General features: G+C 42.1%; 3 protein-coding genes across 11 annotated transcripts; 1 reads left to right on the forward strand and 2 right to left on the reverse strand.

Annotated features, from left to right (window-relative positions):
• Window positions 1–620: 620 nt before the first annotated feature.
• asb1 (ankyrin repeat and SOCS box containing 1) lies at window positions 621–4,039 on the reverse strand. Of its 2 annotated transcripts, none has more exons than XM_035523201.1 (5): window positions 3,593–4,039; window positions 3,238–3,382; window positions 2,689–2,991; window positions 1,633–2,015; window positions 621–1,353 (listed from the first exon to the last, which is right to left on the reverse strand). In XM_035523201.1, exons 1-5 carry the CDS (start codon window positions 3,690–3,692, stop codon window positions 1,184–1,186), a joined length of 1,101 nt encoding a protein of 366 aa, XP_035379094.1. In that variant the 5' UTR covers window positions 3,693–4,039; the 3' UTR covers window positions 621–1,183. The 2 variants fall into 2 exon arrangements, with proteins under 2 accessions (XP_035379094.1, XP_026865529.2); XM_027009728.2 differs by having other exon boundaries at window positions 3,238–3,379; window positions 3,593–4,037.
• A 1,502-nt stretch (window positions 4,040–5,541) lies between these two features.
• On the reverse strand, window positions 5,542–22,295 carry traf3ip1 (TNF receptor-associated factor 3 interacting protein 1). 8 transcript variants are annotated; one of them, XM_035523555.1, is made up of 18 exons: window positions 22,055–22,295; window positions 20,792–20,860; window positions 19,324–19,485; window positions 18,784–18,912; window positions 18,024–18,404; window positions 17,854–17,934; window positions 17,511–17,534; window positions 16,862–16,885; window positions 16,671–16,746; window positions 16,459–16,479; window positions 15,309–15,393; window positions 14,725–14,817; window positions 14,242–14,377; window positions 13,987–14,023; window positions 13,792–13,865; window positions 8,187–8,410; window positions 7,723–7,755; window positions 7,110–7,198 (listed from the first exon to the last, which is right to left on the reverse strand). In XM_035523555.1, exons 1-17 carry the CDS (start codon window positions 22,175–22,177, stop codon window positions 7,752–7,754), a joined length of 1,743 nt encoding a protein of 580 aa, XP_035379448.1. In that variant the 5' UTR covers window positions 22,178–22,295; the 3' UTR covers window positions 7,110–7,198; window positions 7,723–7,751. The 8 variants fall into 8 exon arrangements, with proteins under 8 accessions (XP_026865531.2, XP_026865530.2, XP_026865532.2 ...); XM_027009730.2 differs by lacking the exon at window positions 7,723–7,755 and having other exon boundaries at window positions 5,542–7,198; window positions 14,725–14,814; XM_027009729.2 differs by lacking the exon at window positions 7,723–7,755 and having other exon boundaries at window positions 5,542–7,198.
• Window positions 22,296–23,590: 1,295 nt separating this feature from the next.
• On the forward strand, window positions 23,591–26,524 carry agr1 (anterior gradient 1). Its single transcript, XM_027009736.2, has 8 exons — window positions 23,591–23,660; window positions 24,303–24,401; window positions 24,739–24,802; window positions 24,921–24,973; window positions 25,078–25,151; window positions 25,306–25,369; window positions 25,596–25,679; window positions 26,158–26,524. The coding sequence occupies exons 2-8, from the start codon at window positions 24,308–24,310 to the stop codon at window positions 26,205–26,207; spliced, it is 483 nt and encodes a 160-aa protein (XP_026865537.1). The 5' UTR covers window positions 23,591–23,660; window positions 24,303–24,307; the 3' UTR covers window positions 26,208–26,524.
• Window positions 26,525–26,775: the final 251 nt, after the last annotated feature.

Below are 26,775 nucleotides of genomic sequence, written 5' to 3' on the forward strand. Positions count from 1 at the left end.
GAGGACGACGACGATGATGTCTCGAGATCTGACAGCGCATTTGCCGGAGCGCAATCCCACCTCCCCTTCTCTGGCACGAGGGGCTCACTAGTCCACGGCTCTCGGTGTAATGAGGTCCGTCGGCAATTTGCTGGCAGAGCCCAACATTTCCCACGCTTTGCTTTTTCCAGTTTGTGGTTTTTGACAAGATGTGGTTTCACTGTCACAACACTGACATGAAGTACACTTCAAATAAGCTTGAGGGGGAAAAAAAAACATATACCCAGAGTGTAATTATACCCAGAGAGTGGGAAATTTAGTAGCCTATATGACTGGAAACCTCAGAGGATTCCTATATCATGTCTATTTATGTCAGGGAGATCTCAAGACGATATTAACTGAGACACAGTGGTAGAGTTGTCGGCAATAGCTTGTGAACAGTGAATAGGCTCTATAGTAAGTTTGGATTGCTTGCATTTCCTGTACTTGAATGGTAATTAAGCTTATGGCCAAAACTACTTTCATTAGATGGCTGAAACGGATGTATCCAAAAGCTTAACAACAGCTTCTAGAGTCAAAGAGAACAGAGAAGAGCACACCTAAATGTAAATGCAAACATCCACTGTAGGAAAATACAGACAACGAGGGGCAATACAGTTTATTTCAGGCATCTTAGTTTAAATTAAGGCAAAGGCAAAGTTTAAAAATATGTCTAAGCATAATATAAATTCCATAAATGATCATAAATTAAGCTATGATTATTTCTTTTACCTATCACACCACATTGACCATAACAATGAAGAAATATAAAATTTGTTCTTAAATATAAATTACCCATCTACTCAGACTAATCACAGTTTAAGTGATTATAAAGAGTCAATATGATTCTGCAGTGTGACATTCATTTTATACAATATTTTGCTGCAAAGTACACTTGCGTAAAGAAAGCCTGATGTGCACCAACATGCTTGACTCACAGAATGGCATGCCGTGAAAGTGGTAGTGTGTGTCTTCTGAGAGGGTGCACCGAGCACCTCCCCTCCCCTGGGTAAGGAGCAGTGTCAGGAGCAAGACGAAGGCGTGGCAGCAGCGGCTGGCCTCCACAGCTCTCCGCAGAATCGAGGCACCGGTGCATCTCTGCTCCTCTCAGGGGCTCCTCAGCGCAGGTTGAGATCTTCTGTGCTCGTGGACGGCCGCTACCACCTCAGTCGTGAGTCTGCAGCGCTGGTGTGTCAGGCCCACGGATGTCTCCGTGGAGCAGAAAACTCTTGATGGCGTAGGGCAGGGGGAGGCAGGAGATGTGTCCCAGACGGTGCTTGCCCATCACCCGGCGGATGGTGATGCGGCACAGGTGAGTCAGCCGCCTCGGACACCCTGACAGGGAGGCAAGACAACAGCACTGCTCTTTCACACCACCCTGCACAACGGCAAAGCACAGAACTCAATTTGTTTCAAACTGGCCATCATAAAAGTTTTTTGTACTTATTTATAATTTCATGTCTTGTTATTTATTTTGCACACACACACTTGGCTTTTCACAGACTGGATGGTTTCGGTAGCAAGACCAAGAGTAAATCCATGCCTTGGACTCAATTCATTAGTTTAAGACAAGGCTTATACCAGAAGAAATCCCTTTTGGTAAAGGTAACTTACGCCTGGCCTCTTGGTAGATACGCAAGGCCTCGCTGTTGACCCTCACCCTTCCCATGGTATCCGGGTCAGGCTCCGCCCAGGTCACGAGCTTGGGGTCCGCCCCATGCTCCAGCAGCAACCTAACAAAGGCAGGCTCACAGCCATGCCTGAGGACAGCGTCCAGCAGACAGGAAGCCAGGCCCCGGGCCAGTGCCTCGCGGCTCACGGGGCCCGTGTAGTTGTAGTCGGGGTTGGCCCCAGCCTGCAGGAGAAGCCGGAAGCAGTGCAGGTGATGGTAGGCTGCGCTGATGTACAATGGGCACACAACCAGTGTGGAGAGGGTGCGGGCGCTGAACAGGGGCCTCGGGCCCAGTTGGTGGTCCACGTCCACGTCGGCGTTGAACCTAGAGAGAGACACAAGACCCGCTGCAATTATGAACGCTCCAGTTCAGGTGTGCTATTCCTGCAATGTGCCACTGGCACTGTTAAATAAATTTAAATTTGAATGTTTACATTTTCACCATTTTTCTCACCTTCAAAATTTCAGCCCAAACACAGACAGCACTGACAAAACAGACTGACTGGGTATCACAATGTGCTGCACAGATGAACTTACAATTTTGCTCAAAATATCTTTTTTCAGAATATGGCAGGAAGAAATGTGTCTAGCTGGATTGGTGAATGAAAAACTTGTCAGCCACCCTCCAACTCTTTCTCTGACCACAGGACTGGATATCTGTGTGGCAGACAACTCAACGCGGCAACACTACAGTGCCTGATACACACATATCAGTGCAAGTCCACCATCGTGACCTTTCTGCTTTGTTGAGGAAGGTCTTTCTCCAAATACCATCTGGTTAATGTTGGCTCAGTGATCATAAACTGCCCAGAGCAGAGGGGCGGCAGACAAATTGTGCATTGCAGCAGATAGTCTTTGGTTGTACACCTATAAATGTTCCTATAAGGCAGACGTACCTAAAAACGTGGCCAGTAAGCATAGGTACAAATTAGGTGTTTCTAATAATGTCTTTGGTGATTGTGTACGTATGTTTCTCCAGCACAAGGCTACTAGCACACCTGACCAACTCCTGCAGGATGTCCGTCCTGCCCACCCGGGCCGCGTGGTACAAAGGGGTGCTGCGGTGGTGGCGGCTGCCGTTGGGGTCGGCGCCAGCCTCCAACAGGATCCGAACGCAGTCCAGGTGGCCATTAACCACGGCAACGTACAGAGCCGTCTGCCCCTTCACGTCCACAAGGTCCACTTCAGCCCCCTGTGCGATGAGGAAGTCCACACACTCACCGTGGCCGGCCGTGGCAGCGATGCGCAGGGGTGTGCAGGGCAGCCAGCCACAGCACCACACCGATTTTTCATTGATCCGTCTGTAGGGGCAGGAAATTGAAAGCGATATCACGAGCTCATGCACATGCAATAATGTAATTGATGAATGAGTTCTGAACAAAAAAATATATATATATATATAATTTTTGATTACATTATGCAATACTCCAAGAGGAAAAAACCTTGGAGAAGGGCACTACCTTAAGTATAAAAACAATGCCAGAAAAAGGGGTATGTATTAAAGACATGTCTGGCAGTCACTCTGAGATTGGGGACTGAAGGCTCACTGCTTGAAGCTGTCTTCCTGCAGCAGACTCTTGATGGTGTCCAAGTCTCCCACGTAGGCTGCATTGTGGAGACGCATGTCCTCACACTGCTCAAGAGGCTTGTCACAGAACTGCTCCTGCAGCCATTCCTTCAGATTTCGGCCTACTAGACACAGACTCGATGTTATGAACAAATATAAAGCTAGGACACTTAGCTATTTATACTTAGCTATTTACCTAACAGGCTTTTGAAAGATGTACATATGTACATACATCTTCTAGAAGAGAATCGTTTTGTTAAAATCTAATTATAAAATGTTATAGCAGTTGTAGCATGCGATCATAACACCACAGCATTTCCAACGAGGGACGATACCTGCGACGGTGAGGCTGGACAAGTCGGAGACCGTGACCAGGGGATAGCTCATATTGGGTGGCTCATCCTCCCCTTCCACAGTCTCTCCGCCATCAGCCATCTCTGCTCACTTTATCCGTAGAGCAATAGGTTATGTCGTTTTATCACGAACGGTGATAAAATCACGCACAACTGGAAAAAAAAGGTCTAAGCAATATTAATTCAATGAAAGCTTATGTGAGCATTATTTTTAGCCTCGGCGGCACTAGGGATGTTTTGTCTTGTCTGCCGAGGAATCTGATTGGCTGACGGCATACTTCCTGCTTTCAGATCGCCTTAAATTAAGGGGGCTCAGCCACAAAACAAGATAGGGAAGAATTCCTATTTTAATTCGGAGTAGGGTTTAATCCGTATATCACCGAGATTATGCTTTAATCAACACTTCTCTAGTGTCGGGGAAATATTACATATACTCTACAAGGCGGTCGTCGCTCTGTGACCAAGCCTCCCCCCCACACACACACACACAAACAGACACACAGAGAGAGAGAGAGAGAGAGAGAGAGAGAGAGAGAGAGAGAGAGAGAGAGAGAGAGAGAGAGAGAGAGAGAGAGAGAGAGAGAGAGAGAGAGAGAGAGAGGTAAATGTGTATATGTACACAACTGAAGAAGAAAAAAAAAAAAAAAAAACCTATGTAATTTCAGTTTAGGTCCACGAACATGAACAAGCTTCTGGGTCTGTGCCTATTCCACTGTGATGGCAGCAGTCAGAGGCAACACTGCTCTGTTTATCTGTGGTAGGTGACTTGAGTCTGTCATTGTTGGACGTTTATTTCAGAGAGCCACAGAGGCATGCCTTATTGCTGCCTGACGACAGCTGAACCGTGGACACTGGGCCATGGGCTCTAAAAATAAACAGAGTCGGACGGCCCCATGTGTCACTCAGAAAGACTGGTTCATGAGGAACTAGAACACCCAACTCTCCAAACAGTGCTGCAGTGGAAAGAAAGAATACATCAGTCAGCTACTTTGCTCATTCAGTTTAATGCAGATTTCTCTCACATTCTTTATATTGTCAAGACTTTAGAATTTCACAGCTAATTTGTAGTAAAGCTATTCTCTCTCCACCAATTTAACATACAAGCTATCCAACATTAACAGTACTTTCATATAAAAATAGATATTGATGCATCATTAAGGAAACTCTTTCCTACAGTAAAACTAGCTCGCTTTGCCCACTAAAGATTTGATATGGATGGAGTTTGTCCACTATGATGAGGAAGCAGAGCCATTTCCTCTCCAGCTGTGCCAAAAGCTTTTTCACACACTATAGATGTGTGCAGAGCAGCTTGCACTCTAGTCACAGACACAAAGTAGGACAGCAGAGACAAAGGGTCCCAAAGCACGTGCAGGCAGTCATTTAGCACTAGTCTAAATGTTCGCTTAGAGCCCACAGCAGACTCAGGCAGGTGCCCAGGGTTTCAAGGGCCTCAAAATCCCTGCTTGTATAAAATGACCAGGTCAGCCAATTCTCAGTTGATGTTTAAAGGTCCCTACAGCCTTTGCACGTGCTGGACAGAACGGGAATGTAAAGTGTGTGAGGGATGGGGATGTGTGTGCTAGTCTTGTGCAGCTGAATCAAGGGCTGCCAGAAAAATGAAATAATGCCTCAAGTTAGCCTCTAATATAGGCTTTTAGAGAATTAAAGTGTTTTTGTTATGTCAGATTGGACTGGCCTTCAAAGGCTGGGTGTAGTCAGGCGTGTGACTGCATAGTGCCAGGCACCACCAGGACTTGGTATTAACTAGTCAAAAACACAAACTCTACACATTCGTCATTTCTCCGTAACAGTCCAAAATAATCATTAAAATGCCATACTAATGTTTACTTCACATCAACCAAACAACAAACTTTCACAACACTGGTGATTTTCACATCTGTTTTCACAAAAATGGGACATGTGCATTTAAGTATTTTACTTAAATGTAACCATTTATTTCACTCCACTACAAAATCTATAGCATTTTGTGAACTATGATACAAATAACATATACATAATATACAGCAAAGATGAATATGCTAAAAATAGCTTACAGTGTAAATGGTCTGCTTTTAAAAAACAAACAGGAAACGCTATGCATTTGATACCTGAACATTACTGCATTTTATTTTTGCAGTTTGATATCCAACTGTTCTTCATGTTGTCCATATTTCTAAATAATACTGATATGAAACATTCGTTAATATGCAATAACCATTATATTCAGGTTGAATTTAAAAACTTTAGGAAACATCCATGTACAGTTTGGGTTTTGAACTATGGAAAAATGTGTCTCGTCAGAATTGAAATGTTATCTAAACGCACATGCAGTAGTTTTCTACAATAGAGTGGAATATACAAAAATCAACTTTTGAACATCTTTGTGCATGACCAGCTAAATCTAGAGGGCACAAAGCGTGGTGAATCAGATAGTGAACCTTATTTAGAATCCACTTACAGCTGGGCTGGGTCTGAAGAGCAGTAATTACAATTTTCAATTTTTGGTTATTTATTTTTTGCTTCTACAATGAAACTGTACAGGTTTTTTGTTTACTGTTTTTTTTTTTTTTCAAATGAAATGTGGTTATAGTTGAAAGAACAGACATTGTAACCTTAAAAATATAACAAAATGAGTTTGTCTAAAAAAAAAAATGTTTTTATACTGTACCATAACAGGCCTTGTTGGTTCCTCCTCATGCACGTCGACGTACAGGAAAATTCTGTCACAGTCTCATGGATCAAAGTGCAGTGGTGCTTGACTAGTGCATCTCCAGCTTTTGGCATGCATACCCCTTACCTGCTGACATCCTGGGCTGGTTCTCCAGGTAAACCCAGGGCACAGCTGAAAACATGATATAATGGAGCACTCTCGCTGACAGTGTGGTTTAGACCAAGACACAAGCTCTGTCCAGAAAGCAGGGCCCTATTGCTTAAGAAAAGCTTTGGAGAGATACCAAGTGACAGTACACAAAGTAATCTGACATATTGCCTAGGACACAATGTTTGGCTAAGTAATTAATTTAGTAAATCACAAGCAAGCCATCAAATCAAAGCCAATTAATGTAGCCTTTTTTATAGAGAACATGGAGGAGAATCAAGAATTTCTCAAAAAATAGTATGCATCAATATTGGGGTGGCCAATCTCGCTTAAGCACAATGTATGAATCTACTGTTGCAGGGCATCAACACAGTGCATGTCTATTTCTGTCTATTTTTTTTCTCTCAAGGAGAGCAACAATCCTGATTAGCCCAGTTAAAACAGACCAGACTCAAGAACAGAAGGCACCTTAAATTGTGGATTTATCCAACCCCCACTAAAAATGTAAATCAGACAACCATCACCAGAGAGCTTCTGTGAGACTGAGGAAGAGTGCTCTCTCCTGTATTGAGTATTACAGGCTTTATTTTACGTATTGCCTCATTCACGTTTGTGAGGAGAAGTTCATGCTGGACACCATCTTATGGATCTTTTCCTCGTTCTTGATGATGTTTGACTTGACGGCACAAATCTTGTCCTGCTGGTCTTTGATAAGTTGGTCCAGTTCAGCTAGCTCCACCTTCAGAGGCTCCACTGCAGTGTCTGTGATCCTGAGAGACACATCAACATGTAACACCACTGTTTTCACAACAAAGGGCTTTCAAGACAGTGTATTCACATGCAATCAGGGATTTAGGACTGCTGCAGAGCTTTCTAACCTAATCTCCATCTACTGTATCTGTAGCATGTGGCAGATTAAATGAGTAATTTCGACACATTTCCCTGTTCTTAGAAAAAATTAGAAAAAAACATTGACTAGGAAAACATTTAAAATGGAAGCAAAAGGGCCAGTATTGAATTTTTTTTATAAAAGTATAGCATAACTAGCTATATAATGGAAATTCAAAACTACAACCATTAAACTCAACAATAAATGTCTTAGGATAAAACAATAAATGCACTAAAATGTCTTAGCAAAGCTGTTCTTATGTAGTTTTGACCAATTTTTGAACAACACAGTAAAAATCAATTCTGGTTACTTAACCTTTCCCTGAAACTTTGGGGTATTCATGCACAATCAAGCGGAACTGTTTACTTTGAGCTGAATACAAGTAGGCTAGCAGTAATGCATTACCACAAATTTTTCTCTCTGGAAAAGTAGTTTCATCTTTGGGGAAGAAAAAAAACAGAATTATGCAGATTTACAGCTCAATTTACAAATACCTTCAGCTGGAGAATTCATGAAGCCATTTTACCATAATATGTTAGTCAAATGTTTATTGGTGGAATTTACCAACTGTCCTTGGACTTTGATTAAAAGTATTTCAGGTCAGAATGTAACGCTGTTAACGTTTTCTGCACATAATCAAACACCAAGCAATAGTACAGAAATTCTCCTTTTGTACCTTTAGAAAAGGGATTCTGTGTTGAAGCAGCTAATTTTATCTTTAAGTAAGTAAGTAAGTAAGTAAGTAAGTAAATAAATAAATAAAAAGCACCCTTTGTTAATATCACCCCTTTGTCTTTACCCCACCAGCACCAGGCCTCGAGCTTTTCTGTGTGTGTGTGTCTCTCTGTGTGATCGTGGCTCCACACTACCTCTGCTCATGCAGCAGGGCCTGTGCATGCTCTTTGTTCTCCCGCCTCCAGGCATGCAGCTCATTCTGCATGGAGTCCATATCCTCCTGGATGTAGTCCATGATCTTGCCCAGGGGCAGAGCACTACGGCACACTGTCTGAATGGATGCGCGCAGGCGCTCAATCTCCCTGGCCACCAGCTCACGGTCCTTCCTCCGGGCTGCCTCCACCAGCGGAGGCCGATCCTGCAGCAAACACAGCGGCGTTGGGGTTGGGGGTAGCAGGTTACAGGGAAAAGTCAGCATGAAGCCCCTGAACCTGCCTTGCAGGAACACACTAGAGGCACGAAGAGCCTGTCACATTTTTCAGATGCACACCTCACAGAAGGGCGCACTTCAAGTGAATTATACAAACGAGGTTAAGAGAATTCTATACCCAACAGTAATGTATTAAAAAAAGAACCAGGGAGAAGTCTGCATTTAGTGGTTTAGGATTTCAAGGCTACAAATGTTTAAGATTTCAAGGCAGGAATTATACAAACCTAGCAATGTATATAAAGATCAAACCAAAGGGCCAAGGGATCCATAATCTGAGTGGTTAGTGAGGGCCTCCTCTGTACGGTATGTGGTTGGGGGGGTCGTGCTCTACCCCAGTCACCCCTCTGACTGGCACACACACCAGCCATATATGTTTACTCAGCTGGAGCCACAAGCTGTGTGTGGCACTAGGCCAAACAAGCCTCACTCTTGCTGCCTTCCCGCCCACGCACGCACGCGCGTACACGCACACACACCTCCTCATATGCATTATGGTCTGTAAGGCATGACTTAGACCTAGTTTATTTTAGTAACAGAGTATAGCAGTGAAGTTATTTTACAACAGTATTCGGTAACAACTACTTCACTTTTAGCTCTTTCAAGTTGAACTCCCAGGCCACTTTCTGTCATCCTGGCCAGAAACTGCAAAAACTACCTTCACGGCACTGAACTGAATCAAAGTCAAGCTACATGACACCACAAATTAACTATCAACTTCCTCAGTTTTAAAAAAGCCCACACAAGTGTGAAATACATTGTTCATTGTGTTACATTGTGTGTGAACACAAAACACAACACTGTAGATACTGTGTGTTGAACATAATACCAAGTACACGTGTTTTTATTAAAGACCTCTAAATCATAAAAGTCTGTATCATATATTACGAAAATAAGTTTACTGTTACAGCCTTTAAAAGTTAATTGCAGACATGCTTCAGAAACTGATTATATTCCTTTCCGTGGGAATTTCATAATGTCTGACAAGAAAGGATCAGTTTCTTTATCTTTTATTTCCAGTCTGCGTGCTAAGACTGAACCGTCTGCTGGCCGTCAGCAAGGTGGGTGGCTCCGCTAGCCCCTAAACACCCCTGCTAGACAAACACCCACCAGCACAGCCGGCCCACTGCTGCTGGAGCACGAAGGGCAGGCCTGATTTGGTCTGGTTGGCGTCCTCTTGCGCCTCCCTCCTTTCACGCAAAATCGTAGAAGAAAAAGAAGAAGTGCTTTCTGTCTCTGTGGACATAAATCAATCGTTTATAGGGGCCCCGTCGGGGTCTACAAGCCCTGCATGCTCTTATTCTCCCCCCTTTCCCCTGGACCCAAGAAAAATATTTGTTTTGAGCGAGGCGGCTGAGGGCAGGTTTTCACATTAGCTCAGGCGGTGACGGAAGCAAGTCGGCAGGACTGGTGCAGGACCGACGCAGGCAGCCTGCTGCAGGTGGATTGCCCAGAAGGCGGGTGGCAGACACACTGTTGCCCTCTGCCTCCCGGCCCGCCTCCACAGCACGGCAGGCCAGCAGCGGCTGCAGCCAGGGCAGGGCTGGCACGAAGCCTCATTACTCTGCTATGTGGATTTAAGCCTCCATTTGCAAGCCTAATTTGCTTAATGAGGAAATGCGTGCAAGCTGCGTGATTTATGGAGTGCTGATGAGGAATGAAGGAAAGAGAGGGGAACAGAGCTCTTCAAAGAGCACTCCGACAAGAAAAATGGCCTGCTTTGCATGAAACCTCTCAAAGGCTTGCAAACCTCACAGGGGTAATAAATGAAGGAAGCATCTGTAATAGTCTTTCTGGATATCACAGTACACTGGATCCAAATCCATTACATCATCTACTATTTCTGCAAGCTATACGATGATGTACGAGTTTGGATAAGGGAGCATCAACAGATTAAAAAGTCATACCTAATTTGTCCTGACTTATTGACCAGAGAGATGTAGCACAATATTTATTCATCTTTTCTTCACACAAATAGCACAGACCAATAACTTACTGGCACCGATCCTGGACACCAATAGTATGCCTACCTACCTAAACTACCTGAGAGCAATCCTGCAAGAGTGTCGCAGGCAGAGCCAGTGGTAAAGGGCCCTGCTCGTGTTGTTTATGTTTCTCTTGCCGGTGAGAGAATCCATGGTGGGTCTGTGGGCTTCTGAGGGAAAAGATTAATTGAGCCCTGCTCAGGGGTTTCCTCCATAAGGGAAACACAGGCCCCATCCAAATATATCATAAAAATAGCAATGTTGCATTGGGGTGAGAAAAAAGAGAAGACAGGGAGTCCTAAGCACAGGATGCAGAGGGGTCAGTCAGTCCCCGTGGGGGACACTCCTGCCCTCAACCCATCAAGGTGAACCAGGAGAACCTCCACAGTGACAAGCACACAACAAAGCTATTGTCTGTCCGGAGGTCCCTCGAGCACTGGGCCACCCACCTAACAGAATATACAAGAGCTGAGGAACAATCAAACATGCCATTATCAGCCAATACATGCATTACCAGGGAGTGGAGAATTCAGATCAAGATCGACTCAGCGAGGCCCACCACATGCCACTGGTAATTATCATCAGTTATGTGACTAGCGGTTCCTCTCTGTGAGGGGAAACACACTTTGAAGAATGCAAGGTATTCATTTCCTATACCTATACCTATACCTACCTACCTACCTACCTACACACAGACACACACACACACACACACACACACACACACACACGGTAGGTGTTTATGAAGACGCTGGCCTAAAGAGATGACTATTTATTTTTCTGCCTGTCCTGCAGAGAATACATTGGCCTTTCTCCTGTGAGGCGCTCACTCAACAGCCATCCATTTGTGTGCCGCAGGGTTTATTTATACGTTGTGAACCTTCATCAGGCCTAATTTGATGGTGTAAAAAAAAAAAAAAAAAAAAAAGAGGAAAAGGAGAAAAAATGCTTATGAAAACGCAGCTGCTGCGAGGGGCCAATTCTGTCTAAATAAAAAGACGCCCTACATGAAGTATTTTATAATAATATACATGCATTCTGGGGGGGGTCACAGGGGTTCAAACCTAAAATACACAGCACATTCTTCTGCCAGACTGGCAGCGCTGAGAGATAGCATAACTGAGATCAGAAATGAACTTCATTTCAGTGAAGTGATATAACCATGTTAAATGCAAAGAACCAGCAACCCTGCTGAGGTGAAATCTACGTGAAATGAGTACTAAACATATAAATGTGATGATGCTGGTGAACCCGTACAGGAAGCCACCGCTTCATGAGTGCGCACTGTATGAATAAAGGAAAAACTGGTCTTTAGCCCCAAATCTAAGAACAGAATGGGGTTTAAAAATAATGAGATCTATCGTGACAAACCGCACAAGCTTATGCATCAAAGTTTTTGTGGTAGACATCCTCAAAGGTTTCAGGGGGGAATGTAGAATGAGCTATAAGAGCCGTAACTCTATACCATGGTGGGGGTAAGGAAACTCAATATTTACGTTTTTAACCTTCAATGTTACAGCAAGATTACAGGAGAGTACTGGCTTTATTGAGCTGAACCCTCACCCCTTTCAAGTCAGGAAGGAAGTCGTTGCAGGTTGTTTTCTGTGTAGCCGACTATGCGAGGGAAGCACAGTGCACTAGTTAACCTGCAGCCCTGTGTAGAGTGCGCCGTGCCCTGAGGGCTTGCATCCAGCTCACGGCCCACATTAATGGCAGCGCAGTCAGAGAACTGATGAGGCAGCATTAAGTGAATTAGGTGAGCGCTCTGTACTGCGCTCAGATTCCATCCCAGAGCCGCCCTGCGTCTGATGGGGGAAATCTGATTTGATTATTTGAGAATGGAGGGAAATCCAGAGTGATTATTTTGAAATGAAGAACACAGAAAGATGAAGGGGTATGGGCAGTGAGCAGGTCCCAAGCCTTCGCAGCATGCCAGCGGGACCAGCTCGTGCCTCTGTGCGCGTGTGTGTGTGTGTGTGTGTGTGTGTGTGTGTGTGTGTGGTTGGGTTTACGTGGCAGTGCTGGAGAGCTGAACAGGGCAGACAGCTCCGGACATTTCAAACCCTCACTCACACACACTCTCACACACAAAATAGAAAAATGGCATGTGCTCCTGTGTGTCAGAGCACGTGGCTAAGGTCGAGCTAAGGTTGGGAGTCGGGGGCTTTCTGCATGAGTGGCACCACCAAACACGGCGTCCATCAGTCCAACAGGCAGGCTCCGACAGCTGGGAGTGGATAGGCGCTCCAGCAAGGTGGACCACCCAGCACAGCATCAGGCTTCGGTGAGCAGGCTGCAGACAAGAGCCGCTCAAAACTGAATCACTGTCTAAATATTGATTATGGGAGCTGTCCCTGGCTCACAGAAAGCCAACTGCAGCAGGCACGAGGAGGGAGGCTGGACAATGCACAGCATCTGAATGGAAATCACACTCCAGCAGTTCTGAAAAATATATCTACTATAAAACATAGAAACATAGGGCCAGTTTATTGTTGCTACATGGGAATGGAGAAAAGAAAACTACATTTATTGCCCGCTTGTGCCTTGGTGGATGACTGGAACACATGGCCTTGACAGAGTTGGTTTCTGTGGAACTGATCTTTATTGATCTTTGAAAATGAGAAATGCTTGCTTGTTATTGAACTTTGGCCAGTGATACAATGAGAACACACTGGTGCAATTAACTCTAATCTTTTCCCCATTGATAGACATTCACAATGTCACAAGGCCATGAGGGACAGGGGACTGAGCAGATTTAAGATTGGAAATGTTAAATATATCCATACTAAAACAAAAATTCACAAACTTCTTTTTTAGACATGCAAGTTTTGCTCAGACATTCCAAGCCAAGATCCTGAGGTTACACAGTTTATCTAAACAACCCACAACTGTTAAATGCCACACTGGAACATACAAAGGGGTGAAATATGGGGTGAAATATCTTAAAATTGTGATCTGTGTAGTCACAGCCTTTAGTTCCTGTTGCGAAAGCTCCACTGAAAAGCGTTCGAGTGCATTTCATACCACAATTACCCTTCTCCAGTCCATTTGCAAATCTGCTTTCTTTAGTACACGAGTGACTCGCTGGTTAAGGCTTTCAAATTAAAAACAGCGGAAACATGTCCCTGAGGTAATGTATTTACTGAAACAAAGTCTCTCTCTCTCCCTTTCTCAATGAACTGATTTTAAAATGCCATTACTCACAACAATAGAATGTTATTGTGATACACAGGTTCTTGATTTGCTGGTACATTGACACTACACTGCCCTCTAGAGGACATGCATGAAGCTGAAGTGAACAACTCGATTAAACACAAACTGGCATACCTGATCTTTTGAATTTAGAGACAAGGGTGATTCAAAGTTCTTCTTGGTTTCTAGGATTTTTTTTACGAGTCCACCTATGACGAGAGGAAAAACAAGAAGTGTGTGTTAAATCTGAGATAAACTGGGAAAACCCTTTATTTTATTCAAACCAGTCAATGTCTAGCCAAAGGCTTACATGTGGTTCTTTCAACTTACCATGCTTCTCATCACCATGTAGGTCGACTGAGGGTTCCTACATGAGGAATATGGTGAAAGCAAATCTTAAGCGAGGGTTTTTTCATTAAACATGCCATGGACCAATATGCATAAAGCATCACAAAATAAGAGTGCTATTTTAAGGGAACTGTTTTAGCCATTATCCTAGACAGGTCATTATTTTTACACTGAGGTTGAGGATTAACCATGGGCCATGTTGCGGCCTTCCTGGAGAGAGAGCGAGCAAGCACTCACCATCTCCAGCTCGGACATGTCAGTTGGAGGTGGGGCGGCCTCCTCCACTACAAACTGCCCGTCTTCGTCTTCCTCATCCTCAGAGAGCTTCTTACCCTCCACTATGACAGCAGAAGGAACTTTGGCACTGCCCAGCCTGGAGAAAGACAAGCATTAGGTAAGCAGTGTGTTTAACAATGTTGATAAAGATACTATTGGGGATAAATAAACATTTCTGTTTGCAACAAATTTCTTGTGGTTAGTTGTTAAGTAACAACAAAAGCTAACACTGTATGCCAAATCATTAAAACAATGTAAACATAAGCAAACAATTAAGTCATTTTAATGTACATATTTTATGCCATTTATTACTGGTCTTCAGATCCAATAATATAATTTCAGGAATAGAACAAGTTTCTTCTTCAGTGACTTTTCACATCTGGCACCAGAGCTGCCACTATGCTGTGGTGTGAGCCCTGAGCGTTGCTTTGAGAAAGTTATCACCTCTCCCCTGGTCCTCCGTCAGTGTGACTCTCCTGCCTCTTCAGCCGAGGAGGAGCTGGCCTCGCGCTGCTGGGCCGTGCTAGCCTTCTGCTGCTTCAGAAACATCACATTTGTCTTACTCCTTTCAACACCACGACCCACAATGTAATTAGCAATACGGTCTGTTTCCCCAGTGCATGTGTGGCTCGGTGGTTGCCATACAATCAGAGAGATGCTGAGATGTAAATAAATGGCAGGGACTCGTGTGCAGAGTGACAGATACATAGTGTGAAACAAAGAGCAGACATGCTGCTCTGAATTGCACTCTGGCAGTCATTTGCAGTGAAAGTAAAGGATCTACATCAGTGTGTTACACTGCCAAGTATTCAAACAAGGTCATGAGTAATTTGGAACTACCAAGGCAACACTATCCTACACACACAAACACCATCTTATTTTTGTTTTTGCCATTACTGAAGAGTAGCAATCTGAGTTTAAAATTAAAACAGATACGAGTGTGAGAGAGGGAAAACAAAAAGCAAACAAGCAAGAAAAAGGAAGTGGCAATGAGTGGTAAAAGTTAGCAGCCAGCGAGACTGGCTGACCTGTGGGATGCATGGGATGGCCAGATGTCTGAAGCATCTCCATTTTCGAGTTGGACATGCTTATCCACTGAAGGGTTATCCGCAGCTGAAACAAATGAACAACATTCAGTACACTCTACAAAAAAATTTAAACTAATGCGGAATCCAAACTAATACAAACTTTTACTCAGTTTCTACCCATCATTCAAGAATACATTATTCAAAAAGTAGACAAATGACTTTTATAATCCTTTATAATCCTTTTCTAAATTTGAAATATATCTAAATGTCCTGATCACACGCACACACAATTTGAACATTATTTTTAAAAATGATTTGATGGTATATATTTCATGCAAATGGTAACATATATTCTCCCAACACACAATGTAATTTGTTGTCAGATTTTCATGACTAATGCCTAATAATGACTCAATTATTAGTATGTCATCATCATCGCTGCTGTGACTGAAGGGATTTTGTTGAAAAATATTTTCCATCTGTTTGTATCCATATTAAATATACTTAGTGAAGTGGTTCAAGGTGAAATTGGTCTCCTCGGTGCTCAAAAGGTGTAGGGACAGACACTGACTTGCTTATGCCACAGGGAGGCACTATTCACCTTAGGACCATATGAGACATGGGTCCAGCCAGAAGGGAAAGAACACCCAGGTGCAGGGGAAAGGAGTACCATGGAGTAGCAATGTTTTTGTCTGACAGCTCTCTCTCCCTCTCTGTGTTGGTTGGCTCCAGTGCACACAAACTGGATTTTGGTTGTTTTTTTTTCCTTTGATGATGTGCCCATACCACGAGGTATAAAATGACACAAAACCTGCTTGAGCTGGCTGACCACGTTCTCATAGCTTGGGCTGACCCTTTCAGGTGACCGTTTCCCTGGACAGGGATTTGGCCTCTCGGTGTCTTAAATCTGGGGGCGACATCCGTGCTCAAAGACCCTGGATGGTGCCATTTGGTTTATGAGGTTAGGAGTTGTCTGGTCCCAAACAGGACTGGGCTTTTGGACCTTAGCTGGACCTGAAGCTTGAAAAGGAAAGCTTAAGGGGCCAAATACTACAGAGACAAAGCATGTTTGTAGCAGACACTTTTGAAGCTCAACCTAGCTAGAAAGAGTACTTCAGAAGTACAATATTTTTGACAAATTTCTACTCACCTCCATCACTATCTGATTCATCTGGAAAAAAGGAGGCACATAGACAAAGACAGAGGGACTGAATTACAGTGCAAACACTGTAAAAACAACCACCCCACATTACGATACTAATTCAGATGCACTGCCTGTGTCTGTCATTACCACATTACACAGTCTCTAATGAAAATGACTGTGTGGTATGGTTTACATTAAGCGTAAAGCTGGCAGGTTACCTTGGGCTCCTGTTTTGGGCCAACGTCGCTGCCCCTTTGCAGATGAAGGCCTTGGTATTCTGGCAGGACTCTCAGGCTGGACACAGATACACAAGGAGTTATTCACTGAATCAATAATGGAAAAGTTGTGGATTATCTCTCAACTCCAGGTTTTATTTTTTTGCAATAAATGCTTATTTTGTAGTAATTACCTGGTTCTGTGAAGCATCTGCTGGCTATGTGAAAACAAAATAAGCATTTATTGCAATAGGACTCTCTAAGACAAATCTAGCCAAAGTATAAATGGATCCAGTGCACTTGTCATTTCCTCAAAGTTCCTCTAACAACTTGTATGTAAGCAAAAACTGCAGTGGCACACTGGCGTAAGGCTGCTAAACAGAAAAGCAGTGTAACCCAGCAAACAAACCCTACAACATACTGAAACAGAATTCCACTCTAAAGAATGTCCATAGTTGCAAAACATGGTTTAAATACCACATTAGCTTTTGCCTCAGGCAACTGGGAGGACCAGCAAGGCATGTAGTTACATGAACATCATACTTTGTTTCAATTTTTTTTTTTTAACCTCCAATGCCTGCAGCTCATCTTGGTCAATAAACAGAGCACATCAAAGAATAGGCAAACAAAGCAACTCAATTTGATGTGCCTGTCTTCATTCTTTGTGTTCAGTGTGAAAGAGAACTAACAGCAGACCTGCACATCTCTATGCACAAACTATCAAGCATCCACCACCGATGCCATCTATTCACAGCTTGATGAATTCTCGAAAAACAGGAAAAACGGTTCTTAAAAGACATTAAGGCAAGCAAGCAGGTGAACATGGAGCTGGTGCTAATGTACCTCTTCTAGCTCATCTCCTTCAGGCTGGAGGACAAAAGACAGAGACGTGAGGAAAGAACAGGCTGACATTCCAGCACAGAGACATATCTCCTACATGGACACCTAATGTGGATACTGAATCCTGGCTACTGTACCTAGCCTACACAGGAGGAGGCCTACGAAACAGGGTTGGATGACAAATACTGATATCATTGTTTTTATTTAAATCTCTCAGTGATTGTACCTGCCTCTCATGCAGCAGCAAATCTTAATAATATTTACATTAATATTGAGAGCCCATGGAAAGCTAGCATATAATGGTATACATGGCCACACTGAGGATGAAGAGAGAGGAGAGGCTCACCTCTGCTGGGTTTGCTTTGTGGTGTTTACTGGACTCCTCTAGATGAGGTCTCAGTCTGCTGACCTCCTCTGTTGCTCGGGCCTACAGAAACACAGCACATGGAGGCTGGATGTGCAGAGCCAAGCGGCATTTGTAGGAAGCATATGTTCAAATTGAAAGAGACGACCGACCTTTCTGTCCGTTTTCTCCTTTGGCTTCTCTGCCGTTTCTTTGTGGCGTTCCCGCTCCCGCTCTTTCCGCCTCTCGCGCTCTCTCTCTTTGTCCAGTTCACGCTCTTTGTCTTTATGCAAATCTCGCTCTTTGGTTTTCTCTCTCTCTTTATCACGCTCTCTCCCTTTGTTCCTGTCTCGCTGTTTGTCCCGGTCTCGCTCCCTGTCTCTGGCCTTGTCTTTGTCCCGCTCTCGGTCCTTGGTCCGGTCTTTCTCTCGTGCCTTCTCTGACCTCTCTCCGTCTCCCTGTTGGCCTTTCTCGATCCTCCTGCCCTCAGGGTCTTTATGATCTGGGCCTTTCTGCTCAGTGCCCATACTACTTTCTTTAACCTCTCTCTTCTCCTGCAGAACACCAGCAGAAACAACAAACCTCTCCACATCTCTCTAGGCATCAGCACAGGACAGCAACAGTACAAAACAGACACCCACTCAGTGTTCCCAGGCTCTTACCATATATAAAAGGTGGGTGGGCAAGAAAGGTGTTAAAATGTGACGCGTTTTAAATCAGTGGTATAAATAGTGTTTTCTTGCACTTGGTCCTTGGTCGCAACTGGCTTGCTGTGTTGCTAAAACTGTCAGCTGAACTTAGACATTTACTTCTAAGAACATGCATGCGTGACATTTGTGCATTTTTCTCTCCAAGACAGGCCTAAAAATATTAGTTCCTTCAGGAGAATATTTCACTCTGTCTTATGGAAGTGCCTCTAGATGCATGTCTTACCTCTCTGTCTGGGAGGCGCTCTCGACTCTCTCTGTTCTCCTTGCCCTGGGACCTGGAGGTGCTCGCCTTCCCCTTCCCATCCACTTTGTCCCCAGCTAAAACCTGCCTCACAGCTTCATCACTAGACACCTGCATTAGGGACAAAACACTCAATATGATTACTGTTTAAAATGATTCAACTTCTTTAATGAATAAAGTTTCTACACAGAAAACGTAAAAAAAAATACTAATTTACATTTAGCATTAGGAAGCAACCCAAATTTTATATATAAAATAATTTCTGTTCACACAATCCTCAAGCAAGCTGCCTTGAGAAAGCATCTAGCCCTGATCTAACTTCCCTTGACCTCCTGTAATCTCAAGAGATCAATTAGAGTGAGAAGACAAAGACAAATAAGCCAAAGACTCCAAAGGTAAGAGTCATTCCCTGGTCAATTACTGACAACCCTGCAAAATGTTGTCATATAGTAAGGCTCTACAACAACTGCGAGTGAGTAGTTCTGTCCACTGCAGATACAGAACTTTTCGGACATGGCTGACCTTGTTGAGGCAACACTTGGCGATGGCCTGGAGCATCTCGTTGGTCTTCTCTGGTTCATGGCCAGCCACGATTCGTGCAGGTTTAGCAGTCAGGGGCTCACCACTCACCAGCATCACTACATCTATGGCCTTTTGGAGGAATGCAATCTTTGAGTCTTTATCCTACAGAAAACAGGCAAAGAACATCCACATTTTATTACTGGCCTATCACTTACACTTTCTGACTCTGTCTTCATTATGTTATAGTGACCCATCACACACATTGGCTTTATCATCATCAATATTATAAAACATTAGCCTCAGAGATATCTATACAAATTAACAGAAGCTTTAATTATGAATTGCCTGCACTTATTCTCCTGGGTTGAATTTAAATGATTGGTATTTTATGATGCAGTGCAATTGTCCATGTTGCCATTATGAGCTAATTAAAATTCATCCAGCTGGTAATAACCATCCAGACACACATCACAGACAGTAGATGATATTAATCATGATCCATTATTTTGTACAACAGGCAGCAGAGTTCATAGTTCAATAATATTTGACCTGGTTTAATTATAGGACAGTACCCAAAGCAAAAACATCAATTTGAATGTGCCAAGCAACAAAGCATTCTGTCATAGAAACCTGGCTAGTGCACACACATGCATGTGATTATGGAGAGAGAGAGGGGGAGGGGGGGGAGGGGGAAGAGTGTAAGAGCATCCATTATGCATGCTCTAGGCATCAAAGGACTTGACTCCTTCCACACGCCACAGTGTTGGAAAAGGAACTGATGCTTGTTTCAGACCTTGTTACCAGCGCTCCCTTAGGGATCTGTGTTCAGCTGGTTAGTGGCACCTGAAACTGGGAGACTGACTTTTCACACCTCTAGCCTGACTGAGTAATAGGCCCATGGCATGCTTATTACATGGAGGACGTCTAAAGTTACACTTAGACAGTTCATCAGCTACAAGGCTCTAACTGCAGTGTGGGCTGCAGAACTTCTGTTGCTGAAGTATCTGTTTCTCAATCAGAAATCACTCAAAGTAGAAATAAGATGATAACCACACACAGTCTGTTCAAGATCTAATCAGCATTTAAGAAAGCTTAGTAAATATGAACAATGTTTTAGGTCTTATTGTTAACCATGTACTGTTGGCCAACTTTGCAGCTGCAGTAATTCTTGACTTTGGCATTAAAATATTAAATATTTATTCAAGAGTGTGGCCATCTAAAATATTCAAAATGCCTTCATCTGATTTGTATTGTTAAGTAACCTCATATCTCAAATAAGATGGCAAAACATCATGGGCTACTGAACCACATGCAATTTTTTCTGCCATAAAGTACCTGATGCATTTCACCAAGAGTTCCATAATCAGGGTAGCTGATAAGTTGAGCTGAATATGTTAAAGCAGACTGTGTAGTGCATCTGGAGCAGTTTCGCATCGTGATGTTGAATGTTTGACAATAAAACACTCACCTTTACATTTTCTGACTTCATCTCTGCTTCACCATAAAGGCCCTTCATGAAGCCTGTAGTGCGAATTACCTAACAGGAGACAAAATATAAAACAGGTTTACTCCAGTTAACCCCCACTGTCTAACAAGTTTAGGATGGGATCAGTTAAAGCAGAGACAGAACACAAAATAATCAGCCCAGTGTAGTTTATCATGACATTGAAGGCATGCATTAAAATTCCAGCATGTATAATATTCAGATAAAAGGTAACTAATGTTCCAGAGTGTAGACAGAATATAGCAGAGGACACAGATCGCTCACGTTACAGTTACATGGGAGAGGCAGAAAGCCATGGCCAACCTACCACAGCCACGGCGGTACACTCTCACAATGTATCAACTTGTCATAACCACGAAGTATTTCATTTTGAATGCATGCTCACCACAATACCTCTTAACGTCTGAGTAGTCGAGACAAGGTATACAGAAGACATTTTGTCCATGAGGTTATGCACATTTTCACTGCTAATATTTCCAAAAACCGTTGATATCGTTTAATTGTTTTGAAAATCTAATCTACCTTGCTGCCATGTCGTCTGATGGCCACCAGTTCCAGTACAAATCTTGGTTAGAAGTGTAGCTAGATAAACTCAATACTGTACTCTGTAAAGACTCGCATAGCCTCATGAGTTTGTTTGCTTAACGATGCTCGGTGAGCTGCCTAGCAACAGAAAGACGCTAGGTAGCAAGCTAGCTAAGATAGCGGTCCAAGTTCCTCAGTCTCAGCAAATCAAAGGTCCACACGAATGCATGAAATACAAATCCCCAAAATTAACACGGTTTTCTTACTGTGAAAGAAATCTAATGTTGACCAACAGCAAGTAAAGGCACACTAGATAGCTAACCTACTACTATAGCTCGCTACACTCGTTAACCGTCATAGCTTGCTAACGTTATATTTATCTTTAACACAGCGAGTGTTCGCATTAGCTAGCTAACGTACTTTACCCGACATTAATCCAAATTCACTAATCCCAATCCTAATTCACTGTTTATCTGGCTAGTACATTTGCTACCCCTGCTAGGTGAACACTTTGGACAGTTCGAGGCAAGCTAGCTGGCTAGTTAGGTACAAGACGTTCCAACTATAAAGACAACGCAGCTAACGCCTTGCTTAGCGTTATGTAGCTGTTTTTTTAAAGAGGTGGGCTAATGCCATGTTGCGTTTGAACGTAGTTCACGAATACTAACCCTAGCGAACTAAAGCTAGTCAGGAACAACTCACCTCACTCAGTATATCGTGCAGGTATCGGAACGGCGGTTTACTGAGCAGTTTTTCTGTCAGAGGGGGTTTCTTTATTACTTTCCCCAGAGTTTCCTGGGTTTTCTTAGCCACGGATGCGTTCATAACAAAATCTTCTTTAATACTTGTCACAAATATATCTCTCTAGAAATTGTAATGGTTGGTAATAATCCAATATTGGTAAGAGTTGCAGTCACTGAGCTGTTTAGTTGCTTTATCAGTAGCGTTCTATCCCACAATGCTCGACTTCACTGTTGTGCGCTTGCGCAAACCCTGCGTGGTTGTCAAGTGCAGTAAATATCCATGGCAACAACTCACAACTGTGAGTTTGCATACTTATGGTCTACGTGATAGACCTGTGAGTTAGCTAACTAGCTATATAATACTATCCTAGTTATGGGGAATGATATTATTACAATATAAAAAGCGTGTAGTGTTATGTTCGCAAATGCCAGATTGATAAAGGATACATGGATTAACAGAGCAGTAGTCTATTGAAGATTACCGTGCTCGACGGTAGGCCTAGCTAAGGTACAGCTCAAGTCAAGCGCCGTAAATTGTAATGGTTCATTTCAGAAGAGGAAGAACAGCATTGGGATCTACTTGTGTACTTAAGGATATTATAAATGAAGTGTACAGTCGTGGATGTAATGGTATTTTTTAATATGCTGCTCTATGGCCTCCATTGCAGAGGTGACACCATGGCTTATAGCAAGTAGCCAGAGCAATGCCTTTAGTCCACGTGAATGACAGAGCCGTGACAAATGACAGAACCCCCAAGACACAGTCTTTCTTTATTTCTACAGTGTGTGGCTTTTCAATTATTTCCTGCCTGTAAGCCATAAAATATATATTATGGCTTATAGTCTACACACACAAAAAAGCTGATACCCTTTTCAAATGTTCTTTCACTGTTATTAATCCTGCTCACATGAAATGATGCTTCCTCATGTTCTTACATGTCATCTGTATACTCTGTGCTGTGAACTTTACAGTAAACTATATAACACCGAAAGTAATTTTCTGTCATTCTTTGCTCTCTTATTGCACTGATGCTGATGTTCAATTGATGTGGACTTGCCCATGGGCAAGGGCTGTCCAAGGTATACACAATGGGAAACTGCTTTTATTTGATCCTAGCAGGTGGAACAAGCTTGAAAGTTATGACATCACTTTTCATAAAGGCAAAACAACCATGACACACACAGGCAACACTTTTTTATTTGTCTATCTTAGATTCTATCACAATTTTAACACTGGGTATTTTTAACCTCCTTACATTAAAGCTGTCACCATTTTTCCCTGACAAAGCAAGTACTGCTAATTAACTGCTTCCCTAATGCTTTTATTTTTATTATTTTTATTATTATTATTATTATTATTGTTGTTGTTGTTGTTGTTGCCATTAATATTATTATTATTATAGTAGAAAATGAATAGATAACCTGTGAATGGGAGGAGAATCTGTGTAGCCATGTGGTTTACTTTCAGCAGACTTGTTTGGTGAGTTTCATCTCTATAAGAACACCTGTATGACAGTCCTTACTGACACATTGCAGAGAGGGTCAACAAATCTGTTTCACTCTTGGTAAGTTTTATTTTTGAAAGGTTACTTTCATGATAATGTGTAGACAATATGTAGCTGTTATTAAAAGGAAGCTATGATGTGTGTAGATTTAGCTCAGCTATTAAGAAAATATGCAATTAGTTGATTTATGCTTAATAGACAATGAATGTCACTACATTGAAATAGTGAATAAATGGATAAACTGGTATGGTAACCTTACAAATGATCTGTAATCTGCTAAAGAAAATAAAAGTCTGCCAATGAGTGCATACTGAATACATCAGATGTATGAGTATAGTGAGTACATACCTGTTAATGAGTATGAATCCCTTAATTATGTATGTATTATGTAAGTCTTCTCAGTGTGTTATTAAAATTAAAACTACCTGTGTCACAAATGTCATTCAACTATGGCCAAATGTCATTCAACACTGCAGCTATGTCCAGAATAAACCAGTTAGTCATGTCAGGCTGCTTCATCAACCTTGGGCTACTCTGTCATTGAGTAATCCTTGGCAAAGCTAGTTTCACAACTTCAGTTCTCTGTGTGAAAGGACATAGGCCTATCTCAGAAAACATTTAATATTGGTTGTTTGTGTGCAAAAAAATATGTCATTAACACATCAACATGAAACTCTTTCACTTTCTGCCCCCTATGCACAGAAATCATGGCTTACTGGTTTCTGTATGGACTACTTTTCCTGTTATCCTGTGATGCTTCCTTGCAAAGAAAAAAGACACCTGTTCAGTCTCTTGCCAGAGGTATTATCTAAAACATAAGAACAATCAATAAAAATCACTTTTGTGTGGAAATAATTTTATCGCTTGTCTTGTAAAGTCTGAAGAATTTTAAATTGCATACATTCTAAACCTACAGAACATGTGTGTATGAATGCCACAATGGCTATGTTTATACAAGTATCATACAAATGTTTTGTCTTTCTTATTTACTGAATGTCTAACCTAACACCACTGGAGTGCTCATTGCTCATTTAATTCATAACATGAAAATTTCTGGTGTGGTTCATTCTTAACAAGTATTGATTTGTTTCAGAGTCTGAGTTTGATTTGTTTCAATCAGACTGTTTCTTTATTTTAGGATGGGGAGATGAAATCAGATGGGTGCAGACATATGAAGAGGGACTGTCAAAAATGGAGGAGAGGTATCTGAGCATTCATAATGAAGTGTGATCAAATGAAGCCTTATTGCTGGCCTTCTGCAATAAATTTGTCAATTTCAAAAGGATGGTAAAGGCTGTGTGTTTCACTTCATCACCACAGTAACAAGCCTCTGATGGTCATTCACCACTTAGAAGACTGTCCCCACAGTCAAGGTTTGTTCATTATGGACATTTTCGAATCTGACCCATTTTGAACCATCATTTGCTGCCTAGTTGTTTAATACATACTTTTTCTCTACTTTTATTAATATGCTCAGCACTCAGGAAGGTTTTTGCTGAGAACAAAGATATTCAAAGGCTGACCAAAGAATTCATCATGCTCAATTTAGTGGTAACATGCTACATGTCTATTCTACAACAGTGTATTACTCACTATCAATTAAGCATTTGATATAAAACAGGTCAAATCTGCATGAATTACATTGGATTATTTTATGAGTGGTCATTTCCTAGGTTACCTAACTGAACATAAATATTATTTGTAGCATGAAACAGGTGATGACAATCTGGCTCCTGATGGCTATTACGTTCCTAGAATTCTCTTTATTGGTGAGCATCTTCAAAAATTGTTAACTATAATGATTTGTTTATTGAACATTAAAGCCAAACAGAATTCAGATATGAAAACATTCTTCTTCTTCTTCTTCTTCTTCTTCTTCTTCTTCTTCTTATGATTATTATTATTATTATTAATAATAATAATTCATTGTTTTATTATTAACTGTATTATTTTATTCTGCTATTACTTTCAAATGGTAACATTTCTTCTTCTCAGATCCCTCTAAGACTGTACGTGGTGACATCACTGGCAAGTATGCCAACCACATGTACACCTATGAGCCTACGGATATGGACGTCTGTGAGTATCTAATGAGGCATGCTGAGACACTGCTCCCACTCTGCTGCCTAGCACCCAGCCCACGTGTTACATAGCTGTGCGAACTCCTGCAGCAGTCCAGCTCTACCCAGCTGCTTTTAACATGCCCTGCTCAAACAGAGATCTGTCCTGTCTACACAGCCATGCTGACTACAACCTGTCTACTGTTCATATGCTGATATAACCCTCTGCTCTCCTATAGACAAAACAGCCCTGATTCAGACAAATGCTGTTCTATCTGATCAGCTAAAACAACATCCTAACATAAAATTTCAGAATGAATTATATCATAATGAATCAATGATCATCATAATGAATCATTTTTTACTGACAAAATGGAGCTGGTTTTACATAGGTACTTCAAATTCAAATAAGCAACATGAGGAGGGTCATTTATATCTGATTAATCATGATATATGATGATCTCATTATTCATGTCCTCTTTGGTGTTTGTTCATAGTGATGGAGAACATGATAAAAGCCAAGATACTGCTTCATTCGGAGCTGTAGCAAGAACAGCGCCAGCCTCTGCAGACACTGGTCAGCCACTCACTCACGTGGCCAAAATGTCTCAGGAATGTGCATTGGAACAGTTGGGTAGACAGACACACCACTGATAAATCACATGAAAAAAAGCAAATTTCTTTTGTTTAAATGTACACTTTGTGAATACTTGTGTTTTATGTTTAAATAAGAAATGTATCTTTCTATCACCCAGAACTAGTCTGCCAAATAAAGTCTGTTCCAAATATAAAAGGGAAAAAAAGTATCAAAACATACGTCAAATGCGTTGCTCTTTCGGTTTGACATGAATACATGGTGAGTACTAGGTGTGTAATACCCATCTTTCACCAATAGAGGACACTGCAACATGCTCCTAGACTTTGAAAGTTCCTTTTAAAGTTCAACTGCTTACAACAGCCTTTTATTTGAAAAATGCACCGTATAAAATGTCCCAGCATTGCAATGGTAAATCAACAGTTAATTCCAATGAAGGAATTGACCACTGCAATCTTTTTCTTTCAGCTGTTCAAATTTTAGTAGTCGTTACTATAATGAAACTATTCCTTCCATTATC

This window comes from Electrophorus electricus, chromosome 2 (genome assembly GCF_013358815.1).
Source record: "Electrophorus electricus isolate fEleEle1 chromosome 2, fEleEle1.pri, whole genome shotgun sequence".
Classification (NCBI taxonomy): Eukaryota; Metazoa; Chordata; class Actinopteri; order Gymnotiformes; family Gymnotidae; genus Electrophorus; species Electrophorus electricus.